General features: G+C 41.8%; 1 protein-coding gene and 1 non-coding gene across 11 annotated transcripts in view; one reads left to right on the top strand and one right to left on the bottom strand.

The window, feature by feature from the left end:
- The window catches only part of AMBRA1 (autophagy and beclin 1 regulator 1), a 175,838-nt gene that overhangs the window by 25,879 nt on the left and 124,521 nt on the right, over positions 1–25,438 (bottom strand). For all 10 annotated transcript variants that reach the window (XR_003424931.2, XM_027072772.2, XM_027072774.2 and 7 more), the window contains 3 exons: positions 15,933–16,043; positions 5,759–5,947; positions 4,761–4,915 (listed from right to left, as the gene is read on the bottom strand). Coding sequence is in view for 9 of the 10 variants with exons in the window: in XM_027072772.2 (XP_026928573.1) it covers positions 4,761–4,915; positions 5,759–5,947; positions 15,933–16,043 (455 nt within the window). In the remaining variant the exon portion in view is untranslated. The remainder of the gene's footprint in view (positions 1–4,760; positions 4,916–5,758; positions 5,948–15,932; positions 16,044–25,438) is intronic.
- Positions 24,394–24,497, top strand: LOC113603511 (U6 spliceosomal RNA). Its single transcript, XR_003425111.1, has one exon. It is a non-coding gene; the product is annotated as a U6 spliceosomal RNA (small nuclear RNA).

The following is a 25,438-nucleotide window of genomic DNA, read 5'->3' as shown; positions in this document are numbered from 1 at the left end:
CAGAGTACACATTGAGAACTACAGTCCAGTTAGTTAAGAGTAGATCGTAGGTCTGTAAAAAATGGTAACAAATCTGTGTTCTTTCCCCGCTGCCTAGAGAATGAGGGGGATGCAGATCTCTACAGCCAGAGCCCCAGAGGAAGAAGATATACATAGGGACAGTCCACCACTGAAGAACAGAACTCGCAAGGTGAAGAAGTAGGGAAGGAGAGGAATGAAGAGAGAGAGACAGGGAGAAGAGAGGAAGAGAGGGGAGTAAAGGGGAGAGAAGGGGGAGAGAGGAGCTGCCTCTCTTTCCAACACCCCCTCCAAACTAACAATCTGCCTAGGTAATAGTTGCTTAACACTTAAATGCAGTTTTACCACATAACCACAAAGAAAAAGCTTCCAATAAAGCGGACCTTATTACGTATTTGAGGCTTTGCCTTGAAAAGCACAATGCTGTTCCACAGAGAAAGGAGAGCTAAATTGCTTTCTCTCCTAGAGCTTCTCCCATCCAAGTCAAATGACAGTGTCCTCATCCATCACTTCTGCCAATAAAATGACCAGAGAGAAAAGCAAACCAGCACTGGGAAGATTCAAGCAACCAGGGCCTCTAGGACCTGTAGGGATTACGCAACAAGGATCCTCTTCGGTTCTTACTGAACCACTTCTATGCCCCCAACCCCCACCTGTTGGGGGGATGGTCCATGCATCTGCGAAAAAGAATACACAGCACCTTAATTCCGGTGTTGAAAGCACTAATCCTTATTCTTGCTTTCCAGTTCAAAATGCCCCAGCACCACTCCCCAGCCCCTACAGCTGCTGACTTTTGCCCTAGGTAAAACAGCACTTATTACTGATATAAAAATGGAAGAACAGTCTGGTGTAGGACTATTTCTGGTGTCATTAGTAATTTTATATTTCTGTTATTATGCTTTCACTTGGTTACAACCAAAGTTATTACGACGTGCAAGTTGCCACTATTTTAGAAAATTAATTGCAGTTTTCTGTGACAATATTATGCCTTATTCCAATTAGAAAATGAAAGCAGAGAGGGCACACAGGCAGTTCAGTGTTTTGAGAATTTAGCAAAACTTGAGCTCAGCAATCTCCAAATGCCTAACTTCAAAAACCAAACAGAAACTAGCAAAGAGCGTTCCCCGGCTCAAGTATAAGGTAGCCAGACACAAATAAGACCCTGAGTCACAGAATAGCATACCCAGCTTGGAGGAACCTGGAATGGGCAGAAGGGAGGGGATGATCAAATATGTGCTCAGTCTTACTTTTCCAGATTTGCCAACCACACTAAAGTCGGGAAGACTGAGCCTAGTCTCAGAAGCAGAGAAGGGAAATATCAAAAAGACCGTGATCCTAGAAACAAAGGTAAAAATTAAAATGGCTCAACATAGGGGCAGAACAGAATCCAGAACGCAGATATTCATGGGAGAGCTCTTGAAGGCAACAACAACTGAGAGAAGACAGGAGAGGAAGCACAGAGAGCCAACAAGCTAAGTAAGGTCTGGCAGGAAGTGGAGCACAAAGGCCACAGTGCCTGTGACAGGATTAGCCAAGGATCCAAGCCCCACGCATAAAACCACATGTAAACCAGAGACTGTGTCTCTCCCCCTTGCTTGAAGGGGCTGCGGGCAGAAACCTAAAATGAAGAAAGGAGTCCATAAGAACAGCGGCTCTCAAACTCAAGTGTGTTATCAGAATTACTTGGAAAGTTTGGTGTACAAATGCAGATACCCCTCCCGCCCCATTCTTATGCAGATATGTAGCCCCCCCCACCCCCACTCCGCCGCTGCTGTGGTCATGTCTGTTTTTGACAAGGACCCCAGGTGTTCTAGGAACACAGGTTGTTCCTAGAACACAGTTTGAGAAGCACTGATCCAGAGGTCTGAAAACTGCTTGGAATAAATGCATCAAGGCAAAGCAGCAATCAGTGATTCATTTTCAGAAGAGTGTTCATATGGGGCTGGGTAAGAGATCATCTCTTGGGGAGAGATGTCACTTATAGTGGGAATTAAAATAAGGTAAGTCAATGCTCTGGAGGATGTTCTCCTGGGAATGTCAATTGACCCAACAAGCTTACCCCTCTGAATATTACATCACGGTGATTTCCAAGAAGGACCACCAAAAAGAAGGGGAATGAATTCTGGGTAGAGAAGCTTGAGGACAGGCCCATCACCCACAAAAGCATTCCTTCAAAGACAGAGCTTGACATTACAGATGGAGACACCCACCCATACTTACCTGTGCAGAGAGGAAGATGCTCTACTGTCCCATTAAACCCTCGCTCCCTGATTTCAGACAAAAAGGCCCTCCTTGACTTAAACGGTGGTACAGCATACCTATCCAAAAAAGCTGGTGTCTTCCCTTCCACCAATGACTGAATTCAGGGATATTTTCTGAGTGCTTTGGTGCCTTTGGATGTTAAGGGGCAACCAAGACCTGGAAAACCAGAAACTTTTCTGTAGTGCAGGGGTTTAAAGGCAGATGTGGTGGACGCAGGGTGAGCAAAACCTTGTTCAGCAGCCTGGATCCTGTCTCTTAGGTGAGAGGAACACTTCCCAAATGGGAGCTTTCTAGTCACTTCAGCTCCCTAAGTGGCAGATGGTGCCTACTGAGAATCAAAAAAGCCTCACCAGGAGGCCTGAGAAATAGCTCTTGTCACGAGGCATGCAGCAGCTGGCTAGCTGCCCTGAGCCCCTTAGCAGGACAGCAACGGATCACCATATCTCCTCAGCAGACTCCTCCAACTGCATTCCCTGAGCTGCCAGCCCCATACGTGACAACATCTTGGCTTCCGCCCTGTAGCTGTTTGCCCTTAGCCAGATGTTTCTAAGCTACTTATGGAAAAGAGGAACCTTGCTAGGATGGTGGACTGGCAGGCTATGCCCAGGAGCTGGGCAGGAGCCCTGGCTTCCGGAAGAGGCTGGAGATGTCCATTAGTGTTGCCGAAATCAGATCCTGTCTCTTAATGATTATAAACAATTATTCCACAATTAGGCAGGAAGGATTTAGAAGAACAGCTGTTGGGACCAGGATTCTAGGTGGTGCAAGGCAGACACCAGGTACTTTTACCATCCGAATCTGAAGAGAACCAAAATAAGAATATTTAAACTAAACCTTAATGTCCATCCTCAAATGTCTAGGTAAGAAAACAGGCCTGTGAACTTCCCAGAATGTGTTCTCCCAATCACCTAATATCAGATATTTCCAAAGTCATCTGGAATTCAAGAATTGGGACTTCCCTGGCAGTATGATTTCAAGGGCACAGACTGCCTGTTTCATGTTCCACCCCTTTCAGAGGCTTGGTGGAATATGCTGTCACCTATCACTGGTTCTGCTCGATACCACCTAGAAATGCTAAGAACGCTTGCCTTGAGATCCTCTTTCATTCATTCAGCTTCTCCTAGATGTCAAGTTCCTTATTTGTACTTGAACTTCATAAAGGCGAAATGGATATGGTCTTCGCTCACGAAGAGCTCACAGTTCCAAAGAGGAGAATGACATGGGAAGAAGTAAGTGCAGTCTGATGTGATGAGTGTGAATACGCGTGCCAGTAGCCAGGTACAATGGTGGTACAAAGAGGGAGTGATTTGGAAAGGTCCTGGAAAAGGGGAAGAGCTACGGACGTTGGGTTTGAGAGAGAGGACAGTCCAAGTAAAGGCACACTGACAAGAAAGAACCTTCTGAAATTCCGGGTGCTTGGAAGTGGCTCAGCAGAGTTGGATAGAGGGTCCCTGTAGGAGATGGGAGGGAGAAGAGGCTGGCGACAACCATGCTAGGCCACCCACTTTCCGTCACTTTCTACACAGTGGATCCTATCTCTCTCTCTCTCTCTTTTTTTTTTTCCTTTAAAAAAACAAATGCTTCCACTCCAGGCATCAAACATCTACATGCACAGCACTAAATGAAGGGCCCTGGGGGATATGCCCCTAAGGAGCTTACACGGAACCTAACTGGGCAGATTAAACATACACACCACTCAGCTAAAGAAAACACAAAACAACACATAAACAAGTGCATAAAACTATAAATGGCACAGCACAAAGTGCTAAGGGAATTCATAGGTTCTTAGCTTGAGACAGAGCTTAAATACCATCTAATTAGAGAACCATTCAAATGCTCAATTCCCCTCAGCAAAAGCAAATCAGCCCCCATGGGAACTCAGTCAGAAACTAGTATGCTTGAGTTCAGAAGGCCACTAACCCCATGATGCCCAGAAGGCTTTTACGGCAGTATAAGAGAGGTCCACCTCAGACAAGACAGGGCCCCAACAGGACCTTTCTCTGGTAGTGAAATGGACGAGATGATTAAGAGCACAGCGGCTACTGAAAGGCCTCATCCTCCAACATGATTACAACCCACGGAAAAGAACATTTCATAGTATACCATTTATCAATTTTTATAGTTTGCTTCTTCAAAAAAAATTTTTTTAAGTAAGCATAAATATTTCACTGGGTCCTTTATGTATCTCCAGACTAAAGGTCTCGTGTTGAGGTAAGGAGGTACTCAGTTTGGTCTTCATCCAAAGACACTTTCAGGCCTCTGGGGAGCTCAGCTCAGGAACGAGGGGTGAGAAAGTTCCTGCTTTTTAATAGTCCAGAGCTTCCAAAAGCTGGTCATGGATGGGCCGGACTGCAGTCTTTCCTTACTCTTTACGAACACGCTACCTCTAGTCTAGGCTGGGAGATCACACCGTTGCCCTTCACTACCCTGCCAAGCCTGGAGAGCTGCCCGACAGTGGAGGCATAAGCCGTGGCACTCACCCTCATGGAGGTCTCGCCACCATGGGCCTGTTGCAGTCTGAAGACCTGGGCCACCATGTGCTCTGTGGAGGGATGCAGCAGGATCCTCCTCGAGGCCAAGCCCACCATTACGTATCGGCCCATTGGGGACAGGCTCACCGAAATGGCATTGGGACCTGAGAGCCAACAGAACACAGAGATGTTTCCCAGAGTTCTTGCCATCACAAGGCAATAATGTTCCCTCTCAGTCTTTTCTCTTGATTTTCAGTTTGCATCTTTGGTTACCCAGGGGCTCTCTCATAGGAGTGCAGTGAGGAGTACAATGAGAAGGTGTCTCAAGTGTTGAATACAGTGTTTGACATACAGAAAGTACTTAACAAATGCTCACCACTGTCATCATAGAATCACATTTAAAAAAATTGGTACCATACTGAAAATACTATTTTGAAATCTATTTTCACTTCATACATTAGGACCATTTTTCCACCATTAAATATTCTTCTATAAGAGCATTTTAAAGGCCAGATGGTATTTTACCCTATCAATGCACCTTTATTTATTTAAGCAATTCTTCACCATTTGACATTTTCTCTATAAGTAACACTACTGTGAACATCCTCGTACATAAATCTCTGTATAGTTTTCTAATTATTTCCTTAGAAGTGGGATTCCTGGATTGAAGGGAACATACATTTTAGGGGCTTTTAATACACAAGGCCAAACTGCCTCACGGTGTATAAGCTTCTCCAAGCCATGACCAAAGCTCCTCCTTTATCTGTGGCCATCACAGCAGAAGCATGTTGGTGATGCTGTCATGGCAGGAAGGACTCTTATTCTGAGATTCTTCTGTAATGCTACCAGCCAAGACTCCTGCCAAGCAACCTTCCTCTGGCCTGTGCCCTAAGGAGGCAGGGGCAGGATATGATCAGTACTCCAACCTAAGCTATGCCTCACCTAGGAATGCCCATGCAAAGGCATCGGCATCCCTCTGTCACTAGGTTGGGCTTTCTTTCCCTTACCAAATCGCTTGGTGTAGAGCATTTCACCCAGGTTATGGGGGGCCAAGGAGTACACTGCCAGGATGCCTTCATCAGGAAAGCCCCTCTGGCTGCTAGGGATGAAAGCTGCCAGGAGCTGGCCATCTGCAGAAATGTCACAGCTGGCATCATTGTAGATCTTGCAGTTCTGCACCAGCACATTCACGGAGGCTGCATCAGACAAAGAAAGAAAAGAGGGTAAGAAAGTTTGGAGTTGATGGTGTAAAAAATTCTGGGCCAAGAAATTTGGGGGCTTTTCTAAGGGCCTGAACCCTCTCTAGAAACGCTAAAGGCTGCCTTGTCAATCAAACTAAAATTTCATGGAAGAAGCAACACAAGAGACTGGAAAGATATGTCTCTTTTACCATTTAATAGGAAACGACAGATAGTCAACACAATCACAACCACCTGCTGAGTCTTAGCTCACACTTTGGAAACATCATTTGAGAGATTAGATATGGAAAAAGTTATTAAAAATTGTTTCTGGAGAGCCACTCAGCAGCTGTTATTGTCCAAGAGATCAAAACTAAGATGAATGAAAATGCAAAACAACTGATTCCAAGAGAAAGGTGATACAGGTAAAGCTTCCTTGGGGTGAGGATCCTACTGCACACCTGCTATGCGACATTGGAGAAGGAAGTCATTTCATGAGTTTGTGCCTTACTTTCTCATTTAAGGGAAATGGAACATTTAGAGACTTCAGACTTCTGGACGGGTCCTTGCTAACACCTGTTCCTAACTCCACAAGAGAGGACAAAGAGAAACAAAGCCCAGCTGTGGCTGGATGGCTAGAACTCTTCATTTCTCACTATGCCGTAGGCTTTACCAATGCCATAAGCAAACAGCCAGGGGCAGCCTCAGTCTGTACTTGGCAGCTACAAAGAATTATGCACAGGGTCAGCCAGGCAGCAGGCTCAGCAGGAGGGAGTAGGGTGGGGGTGGCGGTGGTGGAAGAATGTGGGGAGGATCTGCTCCATGTGACAGGACTGAGATGTTGGCCAGCACTGGTCCTGTGCCTGCACGTTTTGTTTGGGTTTTCATTTGAATCTCTGAAGCCCACTGTGTAATTCCCTGCCAAGAGGAAGCAGCTTACCCTTGATGTGAGCTTGGGAGCAGAATGCCCACACCAAGGGCACAAGCAGAACGGCACAACACATCCAAAGGGACCAAGTTCCTCTGGGCTTTGTCTCACTTAGATCTACTTCAAGTGCACATGAAAACACACTTTTCAGTCCTTCTCTTATTTGAAGGAGACTACTTGAATGTCCACTGTCAAAAGCATTATGGTTAAAAAAAAAAAAAAAAAAATCAAGCTCAGCTGCACTCACCAGATTCCAGGTGATCTATTCTAGGAAGTCAAAAGGCCTGCCCTGGAAGGAAGGTCAAGGGCAAGTTCCCCCATGAACTTAAGGAAAACAAAGAATTGCTTTTCAGTGGCCTAAGGTTTAGGGGCTCAGGGACCCACAGTAATTTCTAATACTCTATATTCATCCTCCTTTCCCTGTGTGTTGTTAATGAAGTTACAGAGATGACAAAGTAGATCAAAAAAGACATCAGAACACATTGATTAGGCTATTGTGCCAACTCTTGGGGGCTGACACCTACAGCACCATTACACATAAAACCGAGGAGGGACCACAAGGATGGTTCTGTTTGCTAACTAATAAAATAATGACATCCAAATATTCACTGCTATCACCATTAGGAGGGCTCTGTACTGCTCAACTTCCAACCCACCATCTGCTCTAGCCTGTGTGGCTAGATTTATCTAGTTAGCACTGAGACCGTCTGCTCCTTACTCAGGGTCCCCAGCCTGGTGCCAAAAAATGACAATCTTTTCCTCCTTCCCTAGGCTGACACATGATTCCAATTGGCAATATATAAAAAAGAGAAAAAAACAAAGGAATGGGGGAAGCTTCGGGAGTGAGTCCATCTTGATCTTCTAAACTTGAGGCTGGCACAACCCTCAGAAAGATAAAAAGAAACTGACAATCGAGACTATAACAAACTTTAAAACAGTTTTGCACAATTACCATTTTATCCACATTTAATATCTTAAAAACGCATGATGGCTATTTTATGAAAGTAGGCTTTCTTATCTCCCTGATACATAGATCTCACTCACGTGTGCTCACATACAACTCAGTTGAACATATAGAAATCTATAGTGACCCTCAGAACTCACCACCAACGTAAAATAAAAAGCACTTAACTGCTTACTGTCAGATTAATTCCTAAGGGGAGCCAGGGTGGCAAGGAGAGTACAAGTAAGGTTTTCCTTCTTCTGGAAAGCCTGGCTCTAAAATGCTGAAAAACTGGGCGTATAGACAGAAAAGCATTTTGTCAGCCTCCAGTCCAAGCCACTGTGTTTGTGTTTACCACATTATGATGAATCCAAATCAATGGCCACCTCCCAAATTTTGTTCCTTCCCCACCAACTCCACCCAGTTTCACAAGTGCTCCCAGTCACTGCAGGGAGCTCACAGACAGACATGCAAATGACAAATGAAAAGAGAATGCCGAAAACTCAGGCAGAGCTTCTCCAGGCGTATGTTTAATCGCAGCAACTGTGCAGCTAGTGACCGGGGCTTCACTCCTGTCCTAATGAAGGGGATGTGGCAGGCACCCAGTGATTTGGTAGCTTCACTTCTGCGAGCACTGGGTGGTGTGTTTACAATTTCATTTTTATTTCAAAGTTCCAATTAGTGGCTTACATTTGCTGCCCGTTGTCTATTAATTTCCCACATGGAAATGGAAATGTTCAGTTACAATAGTGAGTGGTCACTGCTTCAATTCACTTGTGTAGCTTCTCCTCATGAGGCTGAAATTTTGATGAGTTAATTTACACAGGGAGAGGTTTCTTGTTTTCTGGGGCCATAGGAAAGTAATGCACTCATGACAAGCACAACTCACCCTTTCTGGACTGAACAATAATGTAAGCAGGTAGAGAAAAAGGTGAAGTGAAATAAAGCCTAAGGCACTGGCAACCCACACACCAGTAGAAATCTTTGTTCTGCTCTCTGCCTCACCTTATCACAGTGCTTCTCCAGTATTAGCATGCATCAGAATCACCTGGAGGGCTTATTAAAACACAGAATGTTCGGGTGAGGCCTGAGAATTTGCATTTCTAACAAGTTCCCAGATGCCTCTGATGCTGCTGGTCTGGGACCACACTTGAAAACTGCTGCCTTACCAAACAGTCCTTGATCCCTGAGCTGTAGCTCCAGCAACCTGCCCTGCACTTAAAGGCAAAAACACACGTGGGGAAGGGTGATGGGAAAGCTCAGAATGGAAATAAAGGTTAGGAAAGAAAGGATTTTTCAAATCAAAGCTGCTTAAGAGCTTCAGGGGGCAGCTCCAGGGGGAGAAAAAATGATGCAGAAGACAGCAGGAAGCCATGTTCCAGACTCCGCAATGTAATCTCCTCCTAATTATAAATGATTTCCAAGTGAAAATGCCCTAGCAGGGAATGGGAGGGGTTAGAAATACTGATGCCTGGAGGAGCAGATGGCTCTGCCTTCCTATCAGCTCCATAAATTATAAACAAACACCTTGTACAAAGATCGATTTGTAGCCTGTTGCTGGCTGGCCAGATGAGGCCATGGGAGCGATTAGCAGTTGCAGTGCTTTTGCAAATGCATTAGATACTGATTTGGAAAACTCAAAGGGGTTTAAATCAGCAGGGAAATTTCCTTTTGGCTCTGAGCCCATCTGGTTGCAGAATAAGACCTCCTCACAGAACTACGTATGACACTGCAAGCCCTCCCTGAAGGCACCAATCGCTACATCTCCTGTGGTATGGTCTGCCTTACACCACTCAGCCACTGGATTTCTGAAGGCCAGTTCTGGCAGGAAAACCTAGTGACCAACGGTCTTTACCCAATAAGAGCTCACTCTTAAAACACAAGAGTGAGGGGCGCCTGGGTGGCTCAGTTGGTTGACCGACCAACTTCGGCTCAGGTCATGATCTCACAGTTTGTGAGTTCGAGCCCCGCATTGGGCTCTGTGCTGACAGATCAGAGCCTGGAGCCTGCTTCAGATTCTGTCTCTCCCCCTCTCTCTACCCCTCCCCTGCTCACGCTCTATGTCTCCGTCTCTTAATAATGAATAAATGTTAAAAACAAACAAGAAAAGAGTGAATCTAATGAGCTACTTTTTCATGAAAGTGTTTTCAAAATTATCTACACGTCTGAGGCCTTTTCACCGGCTTCAGTGGAGGAAATTTACAAACTTTACAAAGAGGAATTCATTAATCTTGCATCCCAACTGAGAGAAACATGTGGCAAGAATCTTTAACTCCATTAAAAAGTTAAATGCAATTCGGGTAAGTCAGATGACCAGCAATATAGTGGCTGCTGAACACATGAGTAAAACTCAAGCCCAGTGGCTGGCAGGCACAGGCTGTGCCAGAGCCAAAGGCTACCCTCGACAGAGAGGTACGTGGTGTTCAGAAATGAATCCTACAGCAAAAGAAATTCCCTACTTACTCTTCTCACAGCTGAATCTATCAAGAGTGAAGATGCAAACTGTAACTAGAGTTCATTCAGACCAACCAGCAAACCACAGGCAACTCAGGTAAAAGTGACTATCATTCTAGAGGGTAATACCATGGGAAGGAACACTGACTATAATTAGACATATACGCCCTAAGCAACCAGAACGCAGTTGTTTTCCAAGGTCAGAAGTCTAAGAAAAATAGGACACTCTTAAAAAGCAGAATTCTAACCCCATGCATGAGCCAAACTAAATGAGCCAATCCAGTTCCACATGAAACTCTCTGATCAACTCAGGTTTTACAAGAGTTGCAATCAAAAGATGCAAGAAACACAGAAGGAGAATTATAGGAAGTTGTAGTTGGAACAAGTTAAGGCTTATACAAAACACATTGGGACAACCAAAAAGGCCATCAAAGCTACGACAGCAACATATCCTATGCCCGTTTTCTGAAGGTTTTGTTTTCCTATCAAGGCAAATGACCTGCAACTGGGTAGAAACAACATGCTTGAGAAGGATGGGAAGCCCATTACAGATAAGGCAATAGGGTGAGAGCAATATCTTACTTACATGAACATTACTCTCCATAGATGGAGAATACATATCCCAGTGTACTAAAGATGGGGGCAGGTGGGACTTTATAGAGTTATGGCCATACTCTCAAAGAATCATGGTGCAATTTCCTAGAAAAAGACATGATAAAAATAGCTAGCACTTTCTGACCATTTATTATATGTCAGGTAATGTTCAGAGTGCCTGACATTATTAACTAATATAATTCTCAGAACAACCCTATGAGGTTTGCACTATTATAATTCTCACTTTATAGACAAGGAAATGAAGGTGGAGAGAGATTAAATAACCAAGGTCATACTGCTAGAAGGTGGCCTGACCAGGGATTTGAACCTGGACAGCGTGTCATAAGAGTTCATGTGCTTATCCCCTTATAGGACAGTTGACAGAGAAAGTTATCAAAGAACTACCTCCCTCTATGCAAGGAAGGGAAGGGAAGGGGAGGGGAGGGGAGGGGAGGGGAGGGAGGGAGGGAGGGAGGGAGGGAGGGAGGGAGGGAGAGAGAGAGAGAGAGAGAGAGAGAGACAGAAAGAAAGAAAGAAAGAAAGAAAGAAAGAAAGAAAGAAAGAAAGAAAAGACAAGACAGACATTAGGCCCAGACCTTTAAAATACAAAAGCGTAAGCAATTCAAATAGTATTTAAACTGCTCCAAAGAAAACCTACCAAATTATATTTATAATACAAGCATGATACTGACACCAAAATCCATAGATATTATAAAAAAGGACAGGGCCATCCCACTTGCAAAAATCAATTAAAAAAGTCTATTAGTAAGCTACATGGAAAGAATTTTACATTAATGAATACTCCACCAACCAGGTGTTTTTTTTTTTTTTCCAAGAAATGTAAAGACAGGTTCAATATTACAGAATCCATTAATATGAAGATTTTATTATTAGATCAAAGGAGAGAAAAAAAAACATATGATCATCTTCATAGATGCTGAAAGGCCATGACTAAATTCAAAATCCATTCTCGATAAAAACTTTCAATAAAATAGGAATAGCTGACTTCCTGAAAATGGTAAACTAGTTCTGGTTCAACCTAAAAGCCAGCAATATGTTTATAGGGAAAAAGCTAGAAGTTTTCCTAATAAAATCAGGAACAATATGAAGCTGCCTGCTATTATTTAACACTGTACTGATAGGAGCCAATGCAAATAGACAAGAGAAAGAAATCACGAATGTAAAACTTGGAATGGAGAAGGTAAAATTATCACTTCTTACAGATAACACACCTAGAAAATCCATGAGATTTACCTGAGTAACAACTATAATTAGTAAACAATTCAGTAAGACAGTAGGATTTAAAAAATAAGCTTATAATAGTAAACTTAAGAATTCTGTAGGATCTATATGAAGGAAACATTCCTAACAACACAAGAGAAACTTGTAGAAATGGAAAATCATACCACATTCTTACTAAAAAGATACCATAAAGATGTTGAATCTCCTTAAGTTAATTTATAAGTTTAATGTGATTGCAATAATTATACTACAGGGTTTTTTTTCAGGGCGGAGGGGGTGTGAAGGGAAGAAGTAAAACAGTTTTAAAGTCCATACAGGAAAACAAAACTGCTTGAGCAGACAGGATAATTTGGATTAAAGAAATAAGAGGGGCGCCTGGGTGGCTCAGTTGGTTAAGCAACCAACTCTTGATCTCAGGTCAGGTCTTGATCTCAGGGTTGTGAATTTAAGCCTTGTGTCTGGCTCTGCACTGGGCATAAAGCCTACGTAAATAACAACAACAACAACCACCACCACAACAAGAGGGGATGGGTCTAGATTCTAAAACACAAAGCCTCAAAACAAACCCATGTGGTACTCTCACATGAATAATCACACAGATCACTAGGATAGAGTGGATAGTCTAGAAATACATCTAAATAAACACAGGAAAGTAAAAATAGGATGAAAGTGACATTCCAAATCAATGGGGACAAATGCATTAGTCTATAAACTCGGGACAAATGAGTAGCCATATGGAGTAAAAGCTGGATCATATTCTGCTTATTTGGAACTAGGTTAAACTTCTAGTGAATCAAAGACTTGAAGGTAAAGGAACTAAAATACAAAAGTACTAACTGATCTTCCTAATGATGACACAAAATCTGGGAACCATAAATGGAAAGTTGGATAATTTTGACTACTTAAAATAAGTTCTATGACAAAAATAACCTTCAGCAAAGTCAAAAGACAAATGACAACCAGGGAGCTCCTATTAGAAGTTAATTTTCTGATTTAGAAAGAGCTCCCGTAGACCCGATAAGGAAAAGATCAGCAACACAATAGAAAAACAAGTAAAGCACATGGACAGGTCAAGAAAAGGCAATACACATAGCTAAGCGTATAAAGAGGCGCACAACCTGGTGTAATATAAGAAATACAAACTTAAAATACCTACATACTATTTTTTACCTATCGGAAATGCAAATATCCAAAAATACAGTTAACACATTCTGCCAGCAAGAGTTTAGGGAACAGGCATTCACATAGGCTGCAGGGCAGAGTAGAAATCGGCATAACCCTACAGAGGGTGACTTAGCAACATCTACCCAAATCACAGATGTATGTACTCTTCCTAACTACAATTCTATTCCTAGGAATTTATCCTATAGATATTCTTGCATGTATGCAAAACAACAAACTACAGCACGGTTTGTATGGCGAAAGACTGAAAACAATTTAAAAGTTCCTCAGAGGAAGACTGTTTGAAAAATGGTTAAAAAATGGAACCAAGAGACTCCATTTGGACAATGGAATACTGGCACTTATTAAAAAAGAAAGAGTTAACTCTTCATATACTGATATGTAAGATGACCAACATACATTATAAAGTACAGAAAGCAAAGTGCAGAAAGAAGAGTATGTATAACATGTTACCATTTGGGTCAAACAGAAGGTGAGAAAACATACATTTGCATTTGCCTGTTTATACACACATAAGGTATCCTTGAAAAGATATACAAGGAACTGCTAATTGTGGCTGCCTATGGGGAGGAGTGGTGGGCACCTGGGAGCAGGGCTGGTAAACTTTCCACTGTAATATTATTTTAGAGTTTAAAAAATTTTGAACGTTGAATACATTTCCACAAAGTAAACAATATAAACAAAATAACTTGAAATGAATTATGGCAAATAAGATCTGGGTCAGAAATCTGGAGCTGAACAAGCAAACCTGGTATTCAATAAAGGAAAAAGTAGATTGCAGCTGATTCCCAGCAGACTTAAACAAAAAGATTATTGAACATGTGGCTTATAAGTACTTAGACATAAATGATTGCTACTGTGGTTTCACTAAGATTAAGACATGAAAAATTAACCTTATTTTCATGGTCTGACAAGGATACCAAGACTGGCAGATTGGGAAATGCCACAGAGAACATCTTGATTATTTTAAGCAACTGACAAACTCTTACAATACCTTGTAGACAAGATTTTTTTTTAAATGTGGGCTTCAGTTGTGATCATCATGCCTGGGTGCTAATTCATGAACCAAAACTGACACAGAGAAAGTCCACAGCAACATAACACAAGGACTGGTATAAAGTCCTGACTGATTCACCATTTTTGCTAGTAATCCAAAGGAAGACAGAGAAAGCATATTTATCAAATTAGTAGATGATGTAAGACTGAGAGAAAAGTACTGAATCAAAGTTCAAAAAGGCACTGAGAGGGAGGAGCCAGGAACTGCAACTGACACTATTAAGATCACATTTAATAGAAACAAATACAAACCTGCTTTCTTTTTTAAACTTTTTTTTTAATGTTTATTTATTCTTCAGACGGAGACAGAGCGTGAATAGGGGAGGGGCAGAGAGAGAGGGAGACACAGAATCTGAAACAGGCTCCAGGCTTCTGAGCTGTCAGCACAGAGCCCGACACGGGGCTCGAACCCATGAACTGTGAGATCGTGACCTGAGCTGAAGTCGGACGCTCAACCAACTGAGCCACCCAGGTGCCCCAAACCTGTTTTGGTTTTTAAAGATTCAAGTGTACAAGTAAGTATAGAACAGTAGTCTTGGTTTCTTAATTAACTATCCAGGAATTTGAAGTGACCGCAAACTGAAGAGTGGCTTCAGAAAAAGCTGCTGAAATCTCATGCTGAATCAACACTATCCAAACCACCATTGTGCTACATACTGGACAGCTCCCATCTGGAGTTTTTAACTGTGTTCTGGCCCCCCAAAATCAAAAGGGAAGATGAGAAAAATTGTCAAGGATTTGGAAACCAGGATCAGTAAAAGGAATCTCAAGGAAGGAAATCTGGCCTGAGAAGAAAGATTTAGGAAAGGAAAATGGAATTTATCTTCAAATAGTTGGAGGACCATCACAAGACGTACGTTAGACTTATTCTATGGAGATTCAGAGGTAGAACCAGGACCAATGGGAGGAAATAACAGGAAGGGAACAATAACAGGAACTTATCAGTGATGGATTAGGCCATCTTGTCAGACAGTGTGACCTGTCATCTGCAGTATTCAAGCACAGGCCGAACTGCTACTTCTCAGAAGTCCTTCATTCGATAAAAAGTGAAGTTCTTTAAAATGCTGTGATAAACCACTGAAACATGGGATTGCGGACTTCCCAGGAAGCTGGGAAAATGGACTATCAGACAGATGTGTTTGTAAGTCACAGACCAACTGTGCCATTCACTGTGTTTCATCCAGTTCTGGATTAGCAAATGAGTTTAACATCACCACAGTCTCTCCTCAAGGGTCACAAGGGCTAGCTCTCAGTTCCTAAACTCCTTGCTCTTTCTTTTCTTCTCAGTTCCACCTAAACATTGAAGCTTATTAGGACAATGAGCTACTAGTTGGTGAACTCCCCAGAGTAGAGACCCCTTCATCTCTGTGTCCATCTTGGCACTGCCCCTGGCCCCACAGCCACCATGGTTCACTGCTTAGGGTGGGCGCTCAAAACATGTCTGCTGACTACCGACTGAGAACTGTAGAAAATGAGAAACTGTAGAAACTGGCAATCAGCTGTTCAACAACATCATGAGAACTCCAGTGCTCCATGGGCTTCTGAGTTCTGACCCACCAATAAGAGACACCCCTTCCACTACTACCAGCTCTACTTTGGCTTACCATTACTGATTTCGGGGAGGTCAAACTTAGTGAAGTCCCACCACTGGAGCCGGTAGGTGGTGTTGGCAATGTTACTGGCCACAGCAGACTGTCCATCACCAATCACTGCCCCTGGTTGGGGGAGAAGACAAAGAGAGCACATTATAGTCTTTATCCATGTTTCCTCTGTAAATATAAAACAACATGTACAGGGATTAGCAGGAGAGGGGGAAGAGGAAGAACCATCTGCTAAATCCCCATCTCAAAGAGAAACCAGACATGCCTCTCAGGAACAATTCTACTGGAAACATAATCCCATTAATCAGCTCCTCCCATGATTATTTAACATTTCCTTGGTGCCAACAATGTGGCAGGTAACATATATGTCCTGTCTGGTAGGCTCTCAGTGTAAAGAGAAAGATAAATTTTCATAAAATTGAGGGGCGGGGGGAGTGAAAAATGGGAGGACAACATTAACACAGAAAGGACCTACAGAAAAGCATTTCATTCCTGGATGTCTTTGTAGTAAGCAGAGCTATTTGGGAGAAAGTGTCTCCTCCTTTGTACATGACCTTCTCCCTAACAAAACATCACAAAAGGAAGCTTCCTCCAGGGAAGAGGCAGCCAGTATACAGCTGATTAGATACATAGAGACGGTAAAGAACAAATGAAGTCATATTTGCTAATTTCTTCCGGACCCCTGGCATGTAATGACAGCAGAAATTTATAAGCCTAGCTTTTCAGTATCAGAATATTTTTATTAGGGCAATATTTTATAAACCCCTCCTCTCCCCACCCCATGAGAACTTCCTTGAATCCGAATTCACTTGAAACATCTCACGGTTTAACTTTCCCTGAGATATACACTTCTGTATGACATTTTTTTCCTTTGGAAACCAATTAAATGAAAAATGGATTTTTTTTTAACAGGGTGACACTTTAATTTGCAGTTGTATTTCATTTACATGAACATGTCATTTCCTCCTCCTCCTTCTGAGGTGCATTTCATACACAACCACCCTTTTGATCAGACAAGCCAAACTCTCTTGGGAGAATAGAACACTGTTGCATGCTAGACAACCTAAATGGTATTCTCTGCTGCAAATCACCTCCCACTTTAAGAAAATGAACTGGTTAGAGCTTACTAGCCTTGGAACAACACACTATTTTATACCTAGATTCTTCAGTTTCACCACCTTCCTCCTCAGCATATCCCTGGCAAAACGGTTTTGTCACCTGTACTTTTGTCTTCCTTTTGGTGAGCTGCATTGATTGGTCTGTCTGCCGTTCCTGGTCTTTTCCTGTTCTTTCCCCAAATGGTCAAGAGGCTGTTCAGAGAAAATGTCCTCCATACAAGCCACAAAAGTACCGTTCTCACTCTTCTCCAGTTGCAGCAAGCCACTACATAAGAAGACTCTTTTCAACACTAGTTTATTGATAGTGTCCTTGTCCCAGTTTCAATTTGTAAAGAAAGGTAAAAATAACAGTTCATTTCCAAGATGATAATATTGCTAGATTACGTATTCGCAACATGGGCAATATTGCCCCCGTGGGGGTGAAAATTGGTTCATGGGGAAATCTTAGTGCAATCACTAGCTTGCCTCCAAAATACTGCAGTGTGTGACAGATATACAGCATATCTGTAATATTAAAATTTCACGGGAGGGGGGATGATTGGAAAAAAATGTCTGCAAGGGCTCCGAAATACTGTTCTAGATAAACCAATACCCCCACAACAAAATTCTCTAAAATCTTACAAAGACATAGATCCAAATGGTCATGATCTCCCGGAAGGCCTGAGAAAGATAGCATTGGCAGTGCTGACAGTGAGCTCACTGACCTCAAACCCCTACTGAGGGCCCTGTGGCATATCACTCAAATAAGGTAAATCTATGTTCCTCATAATTTTAACCTTTATAGAATATCCTATAATAATTACACCTGACTTGGGAACTTTGCTGAACTTCTCTGGGTTTTGAAGGGGGTGATCTACGTATTGGACTTTAAAAAAAATATATATATGTGTGTGTGTGTGTGTGTATATATATATATATATATATATATATATATATATATATATATATTTGAGAGAGAAAGTGCATGCAATCAGGGGAGAGGGGCAGAGAGAGATGGGGGACAGAGGACCCAAAGCAGGCTCTGCACTGACAGCAGAGAACCCAATGGGAGGCTCAAACTCATGAACTGTGAGATCATAACCTGGGCCAAATTCGGACACTTAACCAATTAAGCCACTCAGGTGCCCCTACTGGATTTTCTTAATAGGAACTTTCCTGATTTTGCTAGGCCCCCTTGATAATGAAAATAACTTTTAAGTTCTAAGGTCTACCACTTCCCTGGAAAGAATTACTCAGTTTCACTCTAATCCAGGCTCAACATCACTAAGCTTATGAATTGTTCCCTGGTTTGCTTATCTAGATGGCTGACATTGCCCTCCAACCACTAGTCTCTCTCACACCATTGTAGTTATCATGTCCTCCAAATTTTTTTTTAATGGAGCAAGCAAGCCTAGCTAACAGAGTCTTTCTCTTTTTTTTTTTAATGATTATTTGTTTTGTGTGTGTGAGAAAGTGAGAGAGAGCAGGGAGAGGAGCAGAGGGGAAGACAGAGAATCCCAAGCAGGCTCTGCGCTGCCAGTGCAGAACCTGACTGGGGCTTGATCTCACAACTGTATCATGGCCTGAGGCGAAATCAAGAGTCGGACGCTCAACCGACTGAGCCACCCAGGGGCCTCTGTCCTCCAACTTTTAATACAAAAGGATAAAACACAAAATAATAGAAGGTAAATTGATTTCTCAATAGATGGTGAATGGAATGTTAGTTGCTAATAGCAAGAGAGTAGAAAATAAACTGAAGGATAGAAAATAAACTGAAGAAACAGACTCCGTATTCTAGGAGCTTAAAAATCTCGGGGAGAGGATGGGAGCTACAATTAGGAAAACAGTTAAGGAAAATATCAGATGCAGGGAGTCTGGGTGGCTCAGTTGGTTAAATGTCTGACTTCAGCTCAGGTCATGATCTCGTGGTTTGTGAGTTCAAGCCCCACGTTGGCCTCTGTGCTGATGGCTCAGAGCCTGGAGCCTGCTTCAGATTCTGTGTCTCCCTCTCTTCTCTGCCCCTCCCCAACTTGTGCACACACACTCTCTCTCTCTCTCTCTCTCAAAAATACATAAACATTTAAAAAAGCATTAAAGGGGGCGCCTGGGTGGCTCAGTCGGTTGGGCGTCCAACTTCGGCTCAGGTCATGATCTCGCGGTCCGTGAGTTTGAGCCCCGCGTCGGGCTCTGTGCTGACGGCTCAGAGCCTGGAGCCTGTTTCAGATTCTGTGTCTCCCTCTCTCTCTGACCCTCCCCGTTCATGCTCTGTCTCTGTCTCAAAAATAAATAAACGTTAAAAAAAATTAATAAAAAAAGCATTAAAAAAAATAAATAAACATGAAAGGAAGGAAGGGAGGGAGGGAGGGAGGGAGGGAGAGAGAGAAGGAGGGAGGGAGGGAGGAAGGAAGGAAAAACCAGAGGCTTTAAGAGTGCTGTAGATCTGCAACTGGGAACATAATGATTAAGACTCCAACCCCTGGCTCCAGAAGCTACTGTACAGTCCACGCCTCCAGAAATGTCTTCTGGAGAACAGCTGTGCAATATAATAAACATGTATGGTAGCACTGTGTGGAAGAGACTGGGGAGGTGTTCTCGGCCAATGGTGCCAGAGCGCTTAGGAGAAATGGAGCCTGGCACCAGGGAGTCGATTTTCAGTGCCATGTAAACATAGATTAGGAGGAAAAGATGCCAGCAACAGATTAGCGTATTGTCACCAGGTTCTCTTCTGCAAGAGCTGCAAGCCAGCTGAGCCTGTCTCTCGGAAACATCAGGAAGAAAAAGTATCACCCTATTAAAAAGCCCCAACCATTTAGTAGGCCTCTGGCCACTAAGCTTAAGGTATAGGAAATGTGCCAGAATAAGTTAATGGGCTGAGCTCTGAAGTATTTACATAGGAGGCACTTAGCCTCAGAAGCTAAATCCTGAGAGACTGCGGAGAGATTTCTGAGGCCTCGAGGTTTTCTCAGTAATAACAGGATAGACAAGCTAGACTGAGGGTTTCTCAGCCTCCACTACTGATATTTTGGGCCAGATAATTCTTTGTTTAGGGGGCGTGGTGGGTCTTGGGCTTTGTAAGGTGTTTGGCACTATTGCTGGCTTCTGCCCACTACCCCCTCACCCAGTTGTGACAACCAAAATTGTCTCCAGACATTGCCAAATGTTCCCTGGGACCAAAATCATCCCAAGCTAAATAAATATAGCCTACATTTTTAACTCCAAAATAGGTGCTCTCAGGAAGCACCACTATTAGAATGTCCACTGCTAAAGTCACCAGAACTGTTAGTGATACTGATTTTGGAAAGAAACTAATCAAAGGCATAGCATTATACACATATTCCCTTAGCAAACTTAGTTTCTCACTTCTGTCATGGATGAAAGACTAGCTTGAACTGGGATATTATGGCTTGTAGTTTGTTTGTTTTTTGTATGGTGTCCGAGAATACAGGCTTCAGAATCAGATGGACCGGATTTTGATACTGCCTGCTAGCATCTACTGCAGTATGACTATGTGTCTCTCTGAACCTCAATTGTCTTACCTGTAAAACAGGTATAATGATAATGCTGACGATTTATAGGGTCATTGAGAGAACTTACTGAACCAGTAAATGTAAAGCAATGGCAAGTAGTAAGTGTCTAACAAATGGCTACCATTAAAATTATTTTAGGGGTGCCTGGGTGGCTCAGTCAGTTAAGCGCCTGACTTCAGCTCAGATCATGATCTCGTGGTTAGTGAGTTTGAGCCCCGTATCGGGCTCTGTGCTGACAGCTCAGAGACTACAGCCTGCTTCAGGTTCTGTGTCTCCTTCCCTCTCTGCCCCTGCCCTGCTCATGCTCTGTCTCTCTCTCAAAAATAAACAAACATTTTTTAAAAACTTAAAAAAATAAAATAAAATAATTTTAAACGTTTATTCCACTCTCTATATGCTTTTTCTCTACAGGTATAGTTCTGTAATCAACAAATCAAAGATACAGGTCCTTTTGTAAGAGACTAGTCCAAATTATGTGCCAGGGCCAAGAGACAGAAGCATTTAACTTTAGAATTAAGGTCAAATGCCAAGCCCCTAGACTCTGTAGTAACTTTCTCCTTGAAAAACAGCCTAGGCCAAGACAGTCACATTCTGGGCCACAAAACCCACTGTAACACATTTAAAAGAACAGAAATCATACAAAGTATGCTGTCAGACCACAGGGAATTAAACTAGAAATTAGTAGCAAAAAGATAACTGGAAAATCCCCAAATATTTGGAGATTAAGCAACACACTTTAAATAACACATGGCTCAAAGAAGACATCTCAAGAGAAATTTTAAAATATTTTGAACTAAATGAAGATGAAAATACAACTTATTAAAATTTGTTAGATGCAACAAAAGCAGTGCTTAGAGGGAAATGTACTGCACTGAAATGTATACATTAAAAGAGAAGAAAAATAGGGGCACCTGGGTGGCTCAGTTGGTTGAGTGTCCAACTCTTGGTTTCAGCTTAGCTCATGATCTTGTGGTTAGTGGGTTTGAGCCCATGTTGGGTTCTGCGCTGATGGCACAGAGCCTGCTTGGGAATCACTCTCATTCTCTCTCTCTCTCCCCCCGCCCCCCACTCTCTCTCTCCCCCTCTGTGCCCTTTCCCCTTCTCCCCTGTTTGTGCACTCTCACTCTCAAAAATAAATAAATAGTTTTTAAAAAAGAATCTTCTTTGGGAAGACAAAAGAAGATCTAAAATCAATAATTTAAGCTTCCACCTTAGGAAATAAGAAAAGAAGAGCAAATGAAATCCAGTGTAAGAAAAAAAAAATTAGAGAAGCAATGAAACTAAAAATAAGAAATCAATAGAAAAAAATAAAACCAAAAGCTGGTTCTTTAGAAGGATCAATATAATTGATAAACCTTGAGCCAAGCTAACTAAAGAAGAGAGAAGACACAAATTAGTATCAGAAATAAAAGAGGGGCCATCACTATTGATGCATGGATACTAAAAGGATAATAAAAGACTACTATGAACAACTCAATGCCCACTAATTTGGTAATCTATTAGAAATGGACTAATTGCCTGAAAGACAGAGTCTACCAAAATTTACACAAGAAGAAATAGATAATCTGAATAGGCATATACTTACTAAGTTGAATTAACCATTAATAACCTTCTCAAACAGAAAGCACCAGACCCAAGTGGGTTCACTTGCTAAATTCTATCAAACATTTAAGGAAGAAATTACATCAAATCTACAATTTCTTACAGAAAACTTAAGTGGATCTACTTCCAAATTCACTTTATAAGGCCAGTACTACCCTCAGCACTGAGACCAGACAAAGACAGTGAAGAAAGGAAAACTATAGACTGGTATCTCAGAGGCAAAAATCCTCAACAAAATATTAGCAAGTCAAATCCAATAATATATTTTAAAAATTATATACTATGACCAAGTGGGATTTATCCCAGCTATGCAAGCCTTGCTCAACATTTGAAAATCAATAAATACAATCCGTTATATCAGCAGGACAAAGAAGAAAAATCAAATAATCATACCAATAGATACAGACAGAAAACCTTATGACAAAACCCAACACTTACAATAAAAACTATCAGAAACTTAGGAAGAGAGAACTATCTCAGTTGGATAGAAAATGTCTACAAAAACCCTATAGCTAACATCATACTTAATGATCAGAAACTATGTGATTTCCCCCAAAGATCAGGAACAAGCAAGGATGTCTCCTCTCACTACTCCTCTTCATCACTGTACTGGAAATCCTAGCTAATACAATAAGATAAGAAAGCAAATAAGAGGTATATACCATCGGAGAGGAAGAAACAAAACTGTCTTTGTTTACAGATGACATGATTGTCTATTACAAATGCCAAAGAATAATAAAAGTAACCCCTGGAACTATTAAACAATTATATCAAGGTTGCAGGATACAAGGTTAATACAGAAAGAGTCAATTGCTGGGGCACCTGGGTAGCTCAGTCACTTAAGCATCCAACTTGAGCTCAGGTCATGATCTCACAGCCTGTGGATTCGAGTCCTGCATCAGGCTCTGTGCTAATAGCTCAGAGCCTGAAGCCTGCTTCAAATTCTGTCTTCCTCTCTCTCTGCCCCTTCCCTGCTCACACTCTGCCTCTCCCCCGCACCCCCCTCAAAAATAAATAAATGTTAAAAAAAAAAAAAGTCAATTGCTTTCTTATATACCAGCAGTGAACAAATGAGTAACTGGAATTGGAATTACAAATTAAATACAGGGGTGCCTGGGTGGCTCAGTTGGTCAAGCGTCCAACTTCAGCTCAGGTCATGATCTCACAGTTCTTGGGTTCGAGCCCTGCATCGGGCTCTGTGCTGATAGCTCAGAGCCTGGAGCCTGCTTTGGATTTTGTGTCTCCCTCTCTCTGCCCCTCCCCTGCTCATGCTGTGTCTGTCTGTCTCTCTCTCTCAAAAATAAATAATAAACATTAAAAATATTGAAAAAAAAAGAAATAAAAAATACAATACCATTTACATCAGATGAAAAAAAATTTTAGATATAAATCTAACAAAATATGTACAAGATCTATAGGATGAAAACTACAAAACTGCAATGAAAGCAATCACAAAAGATCTAAAATAAATATTGGAGAGATATTTCGCGTTCATGGATAGGAAGACTTAATTCTGTTAAGATGTCAATTCTTCCCAAATGGATCTATAGATTCAATGCAATCCCAATCAAAATCCCAGAACACTCCTTTATGAATACTGAAAAATTCTAAAGGTTATCTGGAATGGCAGAAGATCGAGAATAGCCAAGAACAAAATTGGAGGACTGATGCTATCTGACTTGAAGACTTACTAAAAAGCTACAGTGATGAACGTGGTTGTGGCTACTGGTGAAAGAACAGACAAACAGATCAATGGAGCGGAATAAAGAGTCCAGAAATAAACCCTAAGTCAACTGATCTTTGACAAAAGCGCAACAGCAATTCAATATAGTCTTTTCAATAAATGATGCTGAAATAACTGGACATCCACATGCAAAAATATGAATCTAGGTATAAATTTTGTACTTTTCACAAAAATTAACTCAAATGGGATCAAAGACCTAGATGTAAAACAGAAAACTGTAACATTCCTAGGAGATAATGTAAGAGAAAATGTGGGTGACCTTGGGTTTGGCAAAGACTTTTCCACCAAAAGTGCAATCCATGAAAAACAAAAATGACAAAGTTGACTTCATTAAAATTAAAAAGTTCTGCTCTGTGAAAGACAGTATTAAGAAAGAATGAAAAGACAAGCCACAGACTGGTAGAAAATCTTTGCAAAACATTTATCCAATAAAGGACTAGTATCCAAATTTACAAAGAACTTTTATTTTTTAATATTTTCTTTAAAAGATTATCGTGCTCACTTCGGCAGCACATATACTAAAATTGGAACAATACAGAGATTAGCGTGGCCCCTGCGCAAGGATGACACGCAAATTCGTGAAGCGTTCCATATTTTGAGAGGCCAGGAGGAAGAAAAAAAAAAAAAGAAAAAGAAAAAAAATAAAAGATTATCTATTGGGGCGCCTGGGTGGCTCACTCAGTTGAGTGATTTCGGTTCAGGTCATGATCTCATGGTTCTTGAGCTCGGGCCCCGCAGTGGGCTGTGTGCCCAGTGAAGAACCTGCTTGGGATCCTCTCTCTCTGCCTCTCCCTTGTTAGCTTGCTCTCTCTCAAAATAAATAAACTTAAAAACAATTAAAAAAAAGTATCACATTCTTAAAAAAAAATAAAAGCTTATCTATTTCTTTTAAGAGAGGAGGAGGGTGAGCAGGGAAGGGGCAGAGAGGGAGAGAGGGAGAGAGAGAGGGAGAGAGAGAAAGAGAGAGAGAGAGAAAGAGAGAGTCCCAAGCAGGCTCTGCCCTGTCAGCACACAGCCCAACTCAGGGCTTTATCCCACAAACTGCGAGATGATGAGCCAAAACCAAGAGTCAGATGCTTAACCGACTGAGCCACCTAGGCACCCACAAAGATCCTTCAAAACTCAACAACAACAAAACAACCTGATTTGAAAACTGGCAAAAAAAATCTGAACAGACACCTTACCAAAGAAGATACAAAGAAATAAGCGTATGAAAAGATGCTCAAACATCATTTCTCCTTAGGGAACTGCAAAATAAAATAACAATGAGAAACTACTACACACTTACCACAATGGCTAAAATGTAAAATACTGATAACACCAAATGATGAAAAGGCTACAAAACAGGAACTCTCATTCCCTGCTGGTGGGGATGCAAAATGGTACAGCTACTTTGGAAGACAGTTTGGCAGTTTCTTTGCAAAACTGAACATACTCTTAGCCATATGATCCAGCAATCATGCTCCTTGGTATTTACTCAAATCAGTTGAAAGCAAATGTCACACAAAAACCTACACACAGATGTTTATAGCAGCTTTA

This window comes from Acinonyx jubatus, chromosome D1 (assembly GCF_027475565.1).
Source record: "Acinonyx jubatus isolate Ajub_Pintada_27869175 chromosome D1, VMU_Ajub_asm_v1.0, whole genome shotgun sequence".
NCBI lineage: Eukaryota > Metazoa > Chordata > Mammalia > Carnivora > Felidae > Acinonyx > Acinonyx jubatus.
The sequence above is the reverse complement of the archived record's forward strand: the minus strand, read 5'-3'. Positions and strand labels throughout refer to the sequence as shown.